Below are 13,739 nucleotides of genomic sequence, written 5' to 3'. Positions count from 1 at the left end.
GCCAAACTGTTTGAGGAGCTCAGGACCGCCGCTAACAGTGTTCACAGGGAAATACCTCTCATAGAACATGCTATAGAACTGCAGGGCCTCGCAGAGACGAGGACAACCCTAATAACTATAGCTATGGTTCACATGCAGGTTGGCGAGATGACACTATACCACCCGGTACATGTGTCTACGGTTGACTCATTCCCATTTTTGATTGGCCAGGATTTTATAAATCGCTTTGAGGCGATTATAGATTATTGTGAACAGACAACGTGGGCCAGAGTGAGCAAACCCCTGTCAATACTCATGCCTCCTGAGACAGTCACAGACTGCCCAACAGCAGGCACCGCAGAAGGCACAGAGGACTTCTCAACAGAGAACAGAGTCCCGGTAAGTAAGCCTTTAAAAGCATGTGAAACCGAAGAGACCCAACCGGTGGACCCAACTCTGACCGAAAAAGAGAGCCTCCTCTGCGAGCTGAGACAGTCAGAGCCCACCGGATACTACCTACCATTGGTACTTAAAGGTGTAGAGATCCAAGGATCCCACACCAAAGATGCTGTACTGTCGCTGTGGACAGATAAATCAGCTATTAACCAAGATTTCTACAAAACATTGGTTAAGAAACATTTGGGTCCATTTCTGATCGAGAAAGCTTAACGCTTTCCATTGAATCCCAACAGTTCACGAGTGATGACTGCGAAAGGAGTCCTTAACCTGAAACTGATCTGGAACCAATGAGAACTGGTCCACCCATTCCTAGTTGTCCCAGACTTACCACATGCAACCTACATAGGCTCTGACATCTTGGTAAGATTAGGTGTCCGAGTGGACACCAGCCACAATGTGCTGTGGTCACTAAAACCAGCCAAAAATGATCCTCCTGTGCTAGACACAGCAAACCTTACGGCTGGACAGACCATTCCAGAGGTCTGCCAGGTTGCTAGCAACCAAAACACCTCAGTACCACCTCAGGTAACAAACCTAATGGTACGAGTCCACATTGTGGCGGGACAAGCTATTAGCCTTAAACAGGCGTACTTTCAACCATCTCCTATGTTTTTCAAACTAGGACTGTCCATTGAGGCCGCAAGCCTAGTGAGCCTCGACTCCAGAACCACATCTGTTGCTGTGTGCAACACAGGCACAGAGGAGGTACTGATCCCGAGAAACACAAGGCTAGGATGGTTGATCTCCACCGATTTTCATGATTTGGAACTTGGCATTCCATTTCTGGGAGGACTCCCAGACAACCTGGTATCGAGTCAAGAGACTGGTCCAGTTTGGTTCACAAAACCAACACAGGCCATAGCTCTCTTCTCAACCAATGATGTCGATTTAGGACCTCCAACCCATAGTGTTTTACCTATAGACAGGTCTGACGACACAGAAAGGGACTCACTGGAGCTTCCCAAACATCAAGAACCCTTAGCAATCTCTTCACAGATTGAACAGGTGGTTGCCCAAGCCGACGCCCTGACGACTGATGAAGAAAGGGATAAACTCCGCCAAGTTCTCATGAAATATGAGGTCATTCTCGACTGACTCAATGGATTGTGGGTTGACCTTGCTTCACACAGTGAGCATCCCAACTCCGCCAAACTCACCGCCTACATTTGTCAGACAATACAAGATTCCTCTGGCAGCACATCAACCTGTCAAGGAAATCATTGATGACCTTTTGGATAAAGGCATAATCAGACATTGTAATAGCACCTACTCTGCGCCTTTATGGCCAGTTTTGAAACCAAATGGTAAGTGGAGACTTACCATAGACTACAGAGAGCTAAACAAACAAGTTCCTTTATCTAGGTGGCCAATGACCCAGATCCAACAGGAACTGCCCAAGGTCACCGATGGTAAGTACTTTTCCACCCTCGACGTCACCTCTGGTTTTTGGACCATTCCTGTGCACGCCGAGGACCAACACAAATTAGCTTTCACTTTTGGTATCCGACAATACACCTTCACCAGGTGCCCCTTTGGCTACGCTAACTCACCAGCTGAGTTCAACATCTTTTTGAACAAAGCATGTCCAGACGCCCACGACCATGGGACACTGATCTACGTGGACGATGTCCTTTTGAGGCAGTCAACACTGGACTTACACTTGGCTGAGATCGACCACGTTCTGAATCAACTGACTACTGCTAGTGCTAAAATCTCACTGTCAAAATGCCAGTGGTGCAAGACCAAGGTGGACTACGTTGGCCAACTAGTAATTCCAGACAGAGTACAACCACAGTTGACTTGCACCCAAGGCCTAGACAATCTCAAAGTTCCCACCAATCTCAGAGAACTACAAAGTTTTCTGGGCGTGTGTAACTACACGCCAATTCATAGAGAACTATGCAGACCTTGCGAAACCACTGACTGAACTCTTAAAGAAAGACGTACCACTTGTCTGGACTGATAACCAACAGCAGGCAATGAACGCTCTCAGGGACAGACTCAAGTCAGCCCCATGTCTAGTCTATCCAGACTACAACAAAGAGTTTCACTTGGAAGTGGGCTTCTCAGCTCACTGCATGAGTGCAGGTCTGTACCAGATGCACGATAAAGACAAGCGTGTGGTGGCCTACGCCAGTAAGACAATGGCAGGCCCCGAATTAAAGTTCTCAGACTGTGAGAAAGCTCTACTGACCACTGTGTAGGCAGTTAAACACTTCTCCAGTTACATCGGTGGTCAAAAAAATCATTGTTGAAACACAACACCAGCCAGTAACTTTCCTGAATAGCCAACTCATCAGAGATGGTGTGGTGACAAACTCATGGGTAGCCACGTGGCTCATGGCGCTTCAAAGTTTTGACCTAGACATCCGCTACGGACAAAACAAGAAGTCACATTTGGGCACCGACCTGGCACTCTGCCAGGAGTGTACACAAGATGTACCTGCCATCCATCCGCCAGCTGCGGAAAAACCCTCAGTAAATGAGGACCCAAATTACCACTACTTTGATAGCAATATCTGCAAAGATATGACAACATTGTACGTGGATGGATGCTCATTCCACCACGAACAAACCTGCAAATCAGGTGTTGGAGGGATCCTCCTCCAAGACCAACAAGAGGTCACTTTTAGCTATAAATTAGGCTCTCAGACTTATCAGTACGCTGAGATAGTAGGAATCCTAATAGCTCTCCAGATGGCAGTAGAACGCTCCATCCAAACGCTAGTCATCTGCACGGACTCTAATTACGCTCGACTTAGTTTCTTGTGTCATCTTGCTCTGTATAAACAGAACGGCTTTCTCACAAGCAACAAGAAAGTGGTCAAACACAAAGAGCTTTTCATGGCATGTGATCACTTGGTGACATCACATGACCTACAGGTCTACTGGAAAAAGGTTCCAGGACATTCTAGAGTCCTAGGCGATGACAAGCGGTATAATGACCTTGCAGACTTCCTAGCCAAGGACAGAGCCGTGGACGGCCCTCTGTGGTCCTTTGACCCCTCCTGGCTGCTCGCAATTCTGTCAGTACAACCTACAGCCGAGGTAATGGCAGTCACACATGCACAGGCTGCAGCCAAGCCGGCTGACAACACAGTCTCCGTACAACCCGTGCTGACTGACCCAGACATCATCCTACTTCAGAAGTTGGATCCTGCAATAAACTCGATGATGCTGTAATTGACTGACCCAGAGAAAAACACTCCGTCAGAAGCAGACCTGGATTCCAATCCAGACCTTAAAGTCCTCTTTCAGCTGCGCAAACAGCTAAAACTAATCAAGGGCATCCTAACTTTTGCTCATGGACCGACGTCCTAACCCGTGTTCGTGGTCCCCCATGACCACAGGGGGGTGATGTTAGTTCACGCGCATGACCTCCCGTCCGTAGGACACAAGGGAGATAATGCCACGCTGAAAGCATTAAAACAAGTTGCTTATTGGCCTGGAATGAAAAAGGATGTCAAAGACTACATAAAAGGGTGCCTGGTCTGTGGCCAGTTTCAGCCATCCAGACCACTCCACAGAGCACCACTGCAAAGTAGAGGCATTGCATTCCCATGGTCCGACCTCCAGATCGACTGGGTTGGACCACTTACTAAGAGCACTAGAGGAAATAAATATTTTCTCACGGTAACTTGCGCATTTACCAAATGGGTAGAATGCCTACCAGATCCTAACGACACAGCACAAACAACTGCTATGTTACTAATGAATCATGTATTTTCAAGGTTTGGACTTCCCCTCAGGGTGAACTCAGACCAAGGTACACACTTCACAGCTGAAGTGATGAAAGAACTGTGGAAGATGCTAGGCATCAAAGTCAACTTCCATGTTGGCTACCACCCACAGGCCTCAGGCGAAGTGGAGAGAGCAAACAGAACTGTGGTAAGTATTTTGAAGAAATACGTAGCCGTAAACCACAAGGACTGGGACGTGAAACTCCCTCTGGTCCTCATGGCCATAAGGGCCCCTCCACACACATCGACTGGCATCTCTCCCTTCGAGATGATGACGGGTCGACAAATGACTCTCCCTCTACACCTGTTGTACCAACCAGGCGATGCCGCCACGGCAACTGCCTACACCACACAACAATGCATGAATGATTTGGAAGAACACCTTAAAAACACCTTTGCGTTTGTCCAGAAAAACCTGGGAAAATCCGCTGAAGGACGAAAGGCGTACTATGACCAAAAGGCCTCTCACGAGAAACTCCAAGTGGGAGATAGTGTCTGGTACTACACGTTCGCCCCCACAACCGGGAAAGGAGAGTCCGGGACCAGAACTCTCACCCGCAAACTGATGCCCAGGTGGACTGGACCCCACCTGATAACAGACAAACTGTCTCCAGTTGTCTACCAGATCAAAATCAGCAAAGGCCAAAAAGAGCCAATGGTTAAATGGGTACATCGAAACCAGGTTAAACTACACAAGGCGTTCAATAACTCCACAGGAGACAAAGATCTCACAAACTCAGACCTAGTGGGAAAAAAGGTTGTCCAAGCAGAAACTAAATAAGTTTAAGCTTAATTAAGTGGTAAGATAACAACTCAGACGCGATAACGTGATCGAATCTGACAATCAGAGTGAGTGGCGCACTGAAACGTCGTTTTCTAGTTTCTTAATCACTACCTTTGTCGATGTTGAAACGTTGTTTTTCTGGTTGCTTAATCACTACTTTTGTCGATGTTGAGACATTGTTTATTTGGTTTTTGGTATTGTTTCTGAACACCCCCAGCAAGAATGAATTTTGTGTGTATTTTAGTTAGAGACTAAGAGGACTTTAACTATGCCAACATGCAGTTCATTTGTTAAACTTCAACCTTTGAGGAGTCAATGTAGATTAATGCTACCTTAAGTACCATAACCTACATTGGTCTCACGACGCTCAAGCCGAACCTACTCGAACAATCCTGTTCGGGGGGGGGGGGGGGGGCTAGCTAATCCTTCAGTTGAGTCTCACCATAGACTCCAAAAACATTTAGGGGGAAACCAAAAACCAAACCTCAAGTCGTTCGTCTAAAGGGACAACAGACAATTGAACCAAACTATATTTAGCCATGTAAATCTAACTTAAACCAAGTTAGGAATGGAATAATAGTTTGGAATGCCCTTCTATAGGTATAAATCCCTATATATATAATTTTTCAGCATGACCTACCCTTTAATTGGTACCTGTAGCTGATCTAAACCATTATAGCTTACACACCAGGTGCATATAGGTTAAGGTCTTATGTAAAATCCCACTCATAAGCCCAACTAAATCCACATAAATGCATGAACACATAGAACCAGAATGGCATCCACTGGGAACCACCAGCAGCAACCTTCGCTGAAGGGACCTACAACTCCAACGTGGGTCTCCAAACTCCATCCAGTGGTCGCCTCTGCAGTTCCATCGAGGGAACCCTCTGCATGCTGATCAATCAACACCTCCAATCGTTGTGGATTTATCGTTGTGGATTATATGACTTTTTCCAATGGATTACAGACTTTTTTTCCAAGGGGTTAAAAAGCATTGCTGCAATATAATTACCAACAACATAATGGAATTACCAACACCATTATGGAATTACCAACAACATTGTGGAATTACCTAAACCGTTGTGGGATTACCTTCTCTGACTTTTGTTTTCCTCTTGCTGGATTACATCAAGATCAAGGACATTCGGAGGCGTAAGTTCATGTTGGAATTCATCCCCATGGACAGGCGATGATTTCCAAAGGGGGGACTGTAGTGAACTAGGCCACCGGCCTCAACCTGTCTCTGAAGACCTTCCATTTCTAAATGTTGAAGTGAACCACTCATTTAAATAAACTGTGAAACAGTATTAATGATTTTTAAACCTCATTAGACTTAGAGATCAAGTTAAATGTCTATTTACAAAGTAAGTGTGCATTTTGATCTTCTGTCTGAATGAGTGGATTTGATGTCGGTCAGAAGTCAGGGATGTCGGTCGAAAGCCAGAGACAAACAGAGACGAGTTATTAGAGCGAAGTGTCTTGTTTTTAAACCTAGCAGACATTAAATAAGAAGCTGGCACCTGCAAAGTTTCTCAATTCTTCAAAATATTTTTCTCGTCTGTAACTAACCGTTCTTAAACATTTCTGCTGTCTCTTGACTTTTAATAACCCTCTGACATCACTAGAACCACCCCCTGCTAGTTGTTTCAACCAATCAGGAAGTACCAATTGACAGGAAGTGAGTACTCTTTAAAAAGTCAACACTTCCTGGAACTATTCAGTCTTCCTTGAATGTTCCTTCAGTCTTCCTTCAGTTTTCCTCAGTCTTTTTAAAGTCTTTCGGGACTATGGAGTCTTCTTGCAGTCTTCTACTTCTGAGTGGAATCTCTGACTGGAGTCTTACTGAGAGTTCCTAAGGAACTTTCAGATCTAATCAATAGCTGATGAATTTGACTGTGAGACGGGGGTCCATCCGTGCCAGCGGAGTCACAGCGCCTCGCTGTGAACTCACCCGGGCGTAACGCCCTACAACTTCGAAGGAAGCTTGTTCTGTTGAACGGAGTAAACCACACGACTTCTGACGATGACCAGACTCTTTAACCGGAGATGCTGTAAAGGGATCGTACTAATGGACTTCTGTTCCGGAGTGGAGGTATCCCCCCATCTAAGGTAACAAAGTCTCTGCACGTCCTGAAGTGTACCGGAAGGTTGAGCTGGTGTTGAAAGAAGCATGCTAATTCTGGTCAACAAACATACATCTTCCTTTATCCATCTTCCTTTTAAATCTATTCCTTCCCTTAAACTTTTCTATTTGCCAGTAATCCAGATGCCTTCAGAGGTGAATCAGCCTCAATCAGTAATGTTCTATTGTCTTGTTAGTAAAGCGTGCCAAATTTTTATTAATCAGAAACAGATCAGCAAATCAATGTGTACATGTTTTGATGTTAAATTTAGATTCTGTTAAATAAATGACCGCATTTATTCTGATGGGTCAAAGATAAAATGGCATCTCATGTCACTGATTAAACAATCCTCCCAGTTATCTCGGTCACATGGCAGAAATTTAACTCGAAAAAGAAAGAATCCCTTGTAATTAACAATTAATATTCTTTGTGCTTGAACTAGCTTTACGAATAATTAATTAGTAGTGTGTCTACAGCAAAGCTGTCCCTACATCACTACACTAATCTGTTTCTAATCAATAAACTTGTCAAGCTTTACTAACAAGACAACAGAACATTACTGATTGAGGCTGATTCACCTCTGAAGGCATGGAGATTACTGGGGAATAGAAGTTAAAGAGAAGCCATAGATTTAAAGATTTAAAGGGAGGTTTAGATGGAAGCCATGTGTGAAACCTGAACTTTGCACCTTTCCTCCGACACCCGCTCAGCTTTCCGGTACACTTCAGGACGTGCAGAGACTTTGTTACCTTAGATGGGGATACCTCCACTCCGGAACAGAAGTCTATTAGTATGATCCCTTTACAGCGTCTCCGGTATAAGTAGCTGGGAATCTTTTGAATAAATGCGTATACTCATGAGGTATTCGGTTCCACCGAATAAGCTTCTTTAGAAGTGGAGCATTTACTGCTCCGGTTGAGTGCACAGCGATGCGAGCCGTGACTCTGCTAAATGGAGGGACCACTTGGCACACGGTCCCATCTGTCCGCTCCAAGTTCTGAAGACTTAGCCCTAAGACTTAAGGCTCCGACTGAGTTCCAGCACTGAACTCCAGGACTGCAGTTCAGGACTGAACTCCAGGATTCTACTTCCAGCATCGAACTTCCAGTTTCGAACTGAATAGTTCCACAAAGTGTTCCTTTTAAAGGGGTATACACTTCCTGTTACATGGTACTTCCTGATTGGTTGAAACAACTAGCAGGGGGTGGTTCTAGTGATGTCAGAGGGTTATTAAAAGTCAAGAGACAGCAGAAATGTTTAAGAACGGTTAGTTACAGACGAGAAAAATATTTTGAAGAATTGAGAAACTTTGCAGGTGCCAGCTTCTTATTTACTGTCTGAGAGTTTTAAAACAAGGCACTTCGTTCTCATAACTTGCTTTCTGACTTCTGACCGACATCCCTGACTTCTGACTGACATCAAATCCACTCATTCAGACAGAAGATCAAAATGCACAATTACTTTGTAAATAGACATTTAACTTGATTTCTAAGTCTAATGAGGTTTAAAAATCATTAATACTGTTTGATTTAAATGAGTGGTTCACTTCAACATTTAGAAATGGTTTGAACTAAACACACTTTGGATTATCTATTACTTAAAATAGTAATGATAATGAAAAAAGGAAGAGTGTTCTTTCAATTGATTAATTCAGGATACAATTAAATAGTCTCTTAATGAGATAATTTGTATTTCTGGATTCAGATCAATGAAATAACAGTTCCTGTCCCCTGAAGGTCTTCAGAGACAGGTTGAGGTCGGAGGCCTAGTTCACTACACCTGACATCTTCTATCTACCTCAAGCCTTGCTTCTTTGGATTCAACCTCATGCCTGGTATTTTGGATTTACCGCTCTGCCTGCTCTCTGTCTGATTCTTCTCTGCCCATCTGACCCTGGTACATTTTCGTTTTCTGCCTTTTGGATTTATGGATTGTCCAATGGACTTGTCTTCTGGACCTCTGACCCCCTGTGTATGACCCCCACCTTTATGCCTGGACCTTTCCTTTGGAAAGACCATGTCAGTTACAACTCTGCTCTACAGCTGCGCTTCACTCAATGACGGTGACGTCATCACTGCATGATCTTACAGGTGGCTCTCACCCCATTTGCCTGTGAAGATGTGTTACCATAGTTGGGTCCTCACTCCCTTCTGCAGCTGCAATATTTTTTTCTTGATTTATTGACACAAGAATGGCTCTCTTGTATTGAGGGCTCCATAGTTACTTTGGACATTCAAATGCAGTTTATAATGACTATGTTCCATGCCAGGTTTAGCACATACCCCTCAGAGGCTTTCCCTTGTTCCATGCCTTCATCGAGCCCCACGCCTTCAGCGAGCCCCATGCCTTCAACGAGACCCATGCCTTGGACAGAACCCACGTCTTTGGCGAGACCCACAACTTTGGTGGGCGCGTCGGCTACCGCCTCCAAGAACTCCATGTCAGCTGCCACCTTCAAGACCCCCATGTCGGCTGCAGCCTTCAAGACCCCCATGTCGGCTGCTGCCTCCAAGATCTCCACGTTGGCTGCCGCTTCCAAGACCCTCACGTTGGCTGCCGCCTCCAAGATCCTCAAGTCGGCTGCCGTCTCATTGACAGCTGCAGCCTCCACAGCCCCCACATCTGCCACTGCCCCCACAACAGCTGCAACCTCCAGTGTCCCCACATCTGCCACTGCCTCCATGGCCCCCACATCTGTCACCATCTCCACAGCCCCACGTCTGCCTCTTTCTACACAGTCCCCACATCTGCCACTACTTCCACGGTCTCATGTCAGCTACAGACCCCTCATCTTCTGTGTCACCAGCACCTTCTCCTCTGCCTTTGGCAGGGCCTGTTCAGTCCAGTAAGGCTAAACCTACTGGGGGCCAGCCCCAGCCAACAAAGTGGTGGAGACTTGGTGACAGAACACCTTCATGTCTCCTGGTGGGTTCTACCATAACTCCCAAGGGTTGCACCACTCCTTGTGAGTGTTCCATGCCTCCCGAAGTGGTTACGCCTCCTGTGGTCTAGATGTCTGATGCAACCCCTGTGATCTTGTCGCCTGATGTAGCTCCAGTGGTCTCGACGCCAGTTACACCCTCGATTGTCTCGATGCCAGCTGTAGCCCCAGTGGTTTCAACACTAGCTGCAGTTCCCCTGGCCTCCTCGACAGCTGCGGTCTCCCAGGCCTCCTCAACAGGGACAGCTGTGGCTGAGTGGTTAGAGCAGTTGTCCTCCAATGCGAGAGTTGGGGGTTCAAATCCATCAGCAGTCACATGCCGAAGTGTCCCTGGGCAAGACGCTGAACCCCTCATAGCCTCCAATGTGTGTTCCATCAGTGTTTGAATGTGATAAAGCACTGATTAGTCTCTTTAGAATGATTTGTTCAATTAGCTTTGTAGAGCTCTAGTAGAGTGCTGTATGAATGGGTAAATGAGGACACAGATTGTAGTGTAAAGCACATTGAGTATCTTGATATAAGATAGAAAGGCGCTATATAAATACAGTCCATTTACCATTTAACAGCTACTGCCACTGTGCTTGCTCAGGATGGGAGACTGCAACAAAGCCAAGATTCAACTTGTCTGCTGGCCTCCTTAGATAAAGAACTTTACTAATTGGCTTTTATGTATGTGAATGTTTCTGTAAAGTGCCCTGAGACAACTTTGTTGTGATTTGGCACTATATAAATAAACTGAATTGAATTGAACAGCTGCAGCCCCCAGGCTTTCATGACAGCTTTAGCCCCCTAGGCCTCCATGACAGCTACAGCCCCTCAGTCTCCACGAGCTGCAGCTCTTTGGACCCCATCACCTGCAGCAGCTTCCATAGCTTCTATGCTGACTGCAGACTCTGTGGTCTCTATGCCAACTGCAGCTTCCCTGGTCTCTATGCCGACTGCAGCTTCGGTGGTCTCTATGCAGAGTGCAGCCTCTGTGGTCTCAGCTTCAGCAGATCCCTTGCCTGGTTTACTTGCTGCAGTCCTTGCTTCCTCATCTGGTTCCTCATCTACCAAGTCCGCATCCATAGTCACTGGTCTCCCGTCTGCCAAACCTGCATCCATAGTCACTGGTCCTCCATCTGCCAAGCCTGCATCTCTAGTCACTGGTCCCCCATCAGCCAAGTCTGCACCCCTAGTCATTGTTTCCTCATCTTTTTTTTTCTCCTTTGGCCTGTTCAGCATTGTGGCACTCAGATTTATTGTCTGAGTGTCAAGGTGAAGCCCAACAGATTTACTTTCACAAACAGAACATTATGGCTGGCCTTAATGCTCCACTTGATATAATAAAACTTTATTAGAATTTGCTTGGGGTTTGTTTCAGATGTAATGGACACGGGGATGAAAAAACAAAGAAGAAAACAAAGCAGAAAAGTGGGAGAAGGATTAAAAGGGAAAGAAGGAGATAGGAGTAGAGGAGAGAGAGAGGTATAAAGAGAACACAAATCAGCATCATTGAAGTCTGCCTCTAGACCTGCGGAAAGAAAAAAAAAGAAAAAAAACGAGAAACCACAACAACAAACAACATATATAATGATACTTATAACGTCATTAGAAAATATTTAATACGGTACATGGTAATACAAGATGTTTTTATTGGGCACCACAACCTAAATGAGTGTGTATCTGATAAACACCTGAATCTAAACACCTGTGTGAGCATGCTTGTCACTATAAGGTTTCTTTATAAGAATGTTCAATAGTGGATGTGGGGACCCACAGACCCGTCCCCACAGGACACAATGGTAACACAGGGAGGACCGGAGCCACAGACACACAGCGGGCCCCAAGCCCAGAGCAGAGTCCCCCCAGCAGGGACAACCACACCCCCCCAGAGAGAAACAGCGGGAAGCCCTGGGCGACCCCCAGCAACCACAATGCAGAGATCCCAGGAGGCTGCAGTGACGAGCCCACAGGCCCTGCTGGTAACCCACCCCTCCAGAGTAGATCAGGTCATGGATACCAAGCCCAAAGTCCCGAGGTCAAACCACCCCCCAACAGAGGCCCGACAGAGCCAGGGCACCCAGGCCCCGGCAGGAAGCCACCATGGCTGGCCGGCACACACTCAATCACCCAGCCCAGATGCCGAGAGCCATCAATGCACCAGCGGCAGGGGGGCCCGCCACCGGAGGGGAGCGCGATGGGGGAAGTAGACCCCACATTAAATGGGGGGCCCAATTTGATCCAAGAGAACGGACCACCTAAAACCCAACCCGAGACATAAATAGGCACACACAGACAGCCCGACAGAGCCTCTGTTGTGCCGTCCATGTGCCCCACCCACCCAACAGCGACAGCAAGCCGGCCCCAGGCGGGGGGCCAGACCAGCAAAGAGTAGCAGCTGAGGGAAGCCAGCCCAGCACACCAAGGACCAGGCATAATTTCCATTGGCACTCTGTCAGCAGCACTGATGGTGGCTGTTGTTAACCCGGGCCTCAACAAATCCGGTATGGTGTCGTTTGGACAGACTCGCATGATCATTGATTATCTATATGTTTAATGTACAAAATAAATAAATGTAATTTATTGGGTGTCTGTACAGGGTACATACCAGGGTACTGAAAGGATAGTTTCAGAGTACTCCAAGGGATCATGGTACATGAATAAAATGGAAATGGAGTTCTATTATGAGATGTGATCCTCTTTCTCAACTGAATGTCTATCAAGGTTTGAAGAAAAATATTTGAGCTTATCTGTATTTTGTACTGTACAATAAATATTACCTGAACTCAAGAATGAAAAACGAACACTAAGTAAAAAATTTGCATAACTCTAAATATTATTATTTACTTTTACATACACTTAACATATACACAACGCAATAAAAACTAAAACTATGTGGATAATAATTTCTATAATATATCAAACTATTATTAATTTTAAACACTGACAATAATAACTTTTGGAGAGTTACTTTAATTACTTTTCCTAATAAATTTTTTTTGGAGTTTCATAAAAATTAAACCAGTGATTCATGAGAAATTATGACAGAAATGGGCAAAAACACTATTGTCCTCCTTAGCCTATCGGCAGCTAGCAATAACTAGCATCATTTTCAGAATGGGCCCTGCCTCTCACTGTAATTAAGAAAGCTGTTTAAAGAAAGGAAAGAATATTTATCTTAATTTTCACATCTTATGGCTCATCATTTTTTTTTTATTGGCTTAACTTGACTGTAAAAAGTATTTATTTCCACTCAGTCTGCTTTTCATTTTTGAAGCTAATAGATTTTTGTTGTTTCTTTTTTTATTCTAGGTCTTATAGAAATTTCTCCAGTGGAGAGAGGAGTGGTGACTTTGTTCGGAGTGAGAAGTGGTCTCTTTGTTGCCATGAGTGAAAAAGGGAAACTCTATGGTTCGGTAAGAACTGATCCGGCTGCAAGTTGCACTATGAAGAAAAGTTTAAAACTTAACTTGTTATGTTAAGTGAAAATCAGATTTTTTTTTAGAATGAAAAGGCTCTCACTGAAACTGGCTGGATCATTGTGGAAACATCTCCAGGACATGAGTCTGCCGCTGGTTATATATATATTTATATACAGCACACTTATATATATATATATATATACATGTATATATATATATATATATATATGTATGTATGTATATATATATATATGTATGTATGTATATATATATGTATGTATATGTATATATATATATATATATATA

At 44.9% G+C, this 13,739-nt stretch overlaps 1 protein-coding gene across 1 annotated transcript in view; it reads left to right on the top strand.

Moving 5' to 3' along the window:
* Window positions 1-13,739, top strand: part of LOC119408327 (fibroblast growth factor 4-like) — a 121,638-nt gene that overhangs the window by 35,197 nt on the left and 72,702 nt on the right. The window contains exon 2 of the mRNA XM_037675124.1: window positions 13,324-13,427. Coding sequence (XP_037531052.1) covers window positions 13,324-13,427 — 104 coding nt within the window. The remainder of the gene's footprint in view (window positions 1-13,323; window positions 13,428-13,739) is intronic.

Source organism: Nematolebias whitei, chromosome 4 (genome assembly GCF_014905685.2).
Source record: "Nematolebias whitei isolate Nwh7 chromosome 4, NemWhi1, whole genome shotgun sequence".
NCBI lineage: Eukaryota > Metazoa > Chordata > Actinopteri > Cyprinodontiformes > Rivulidae > Nematolebias > Nematolebias whitei.
The sequence above is the reverse complement of the archived record's forward strand: the minus strand, read 5'-3'. Positions and strand labels throughout refer to the sequence as shown.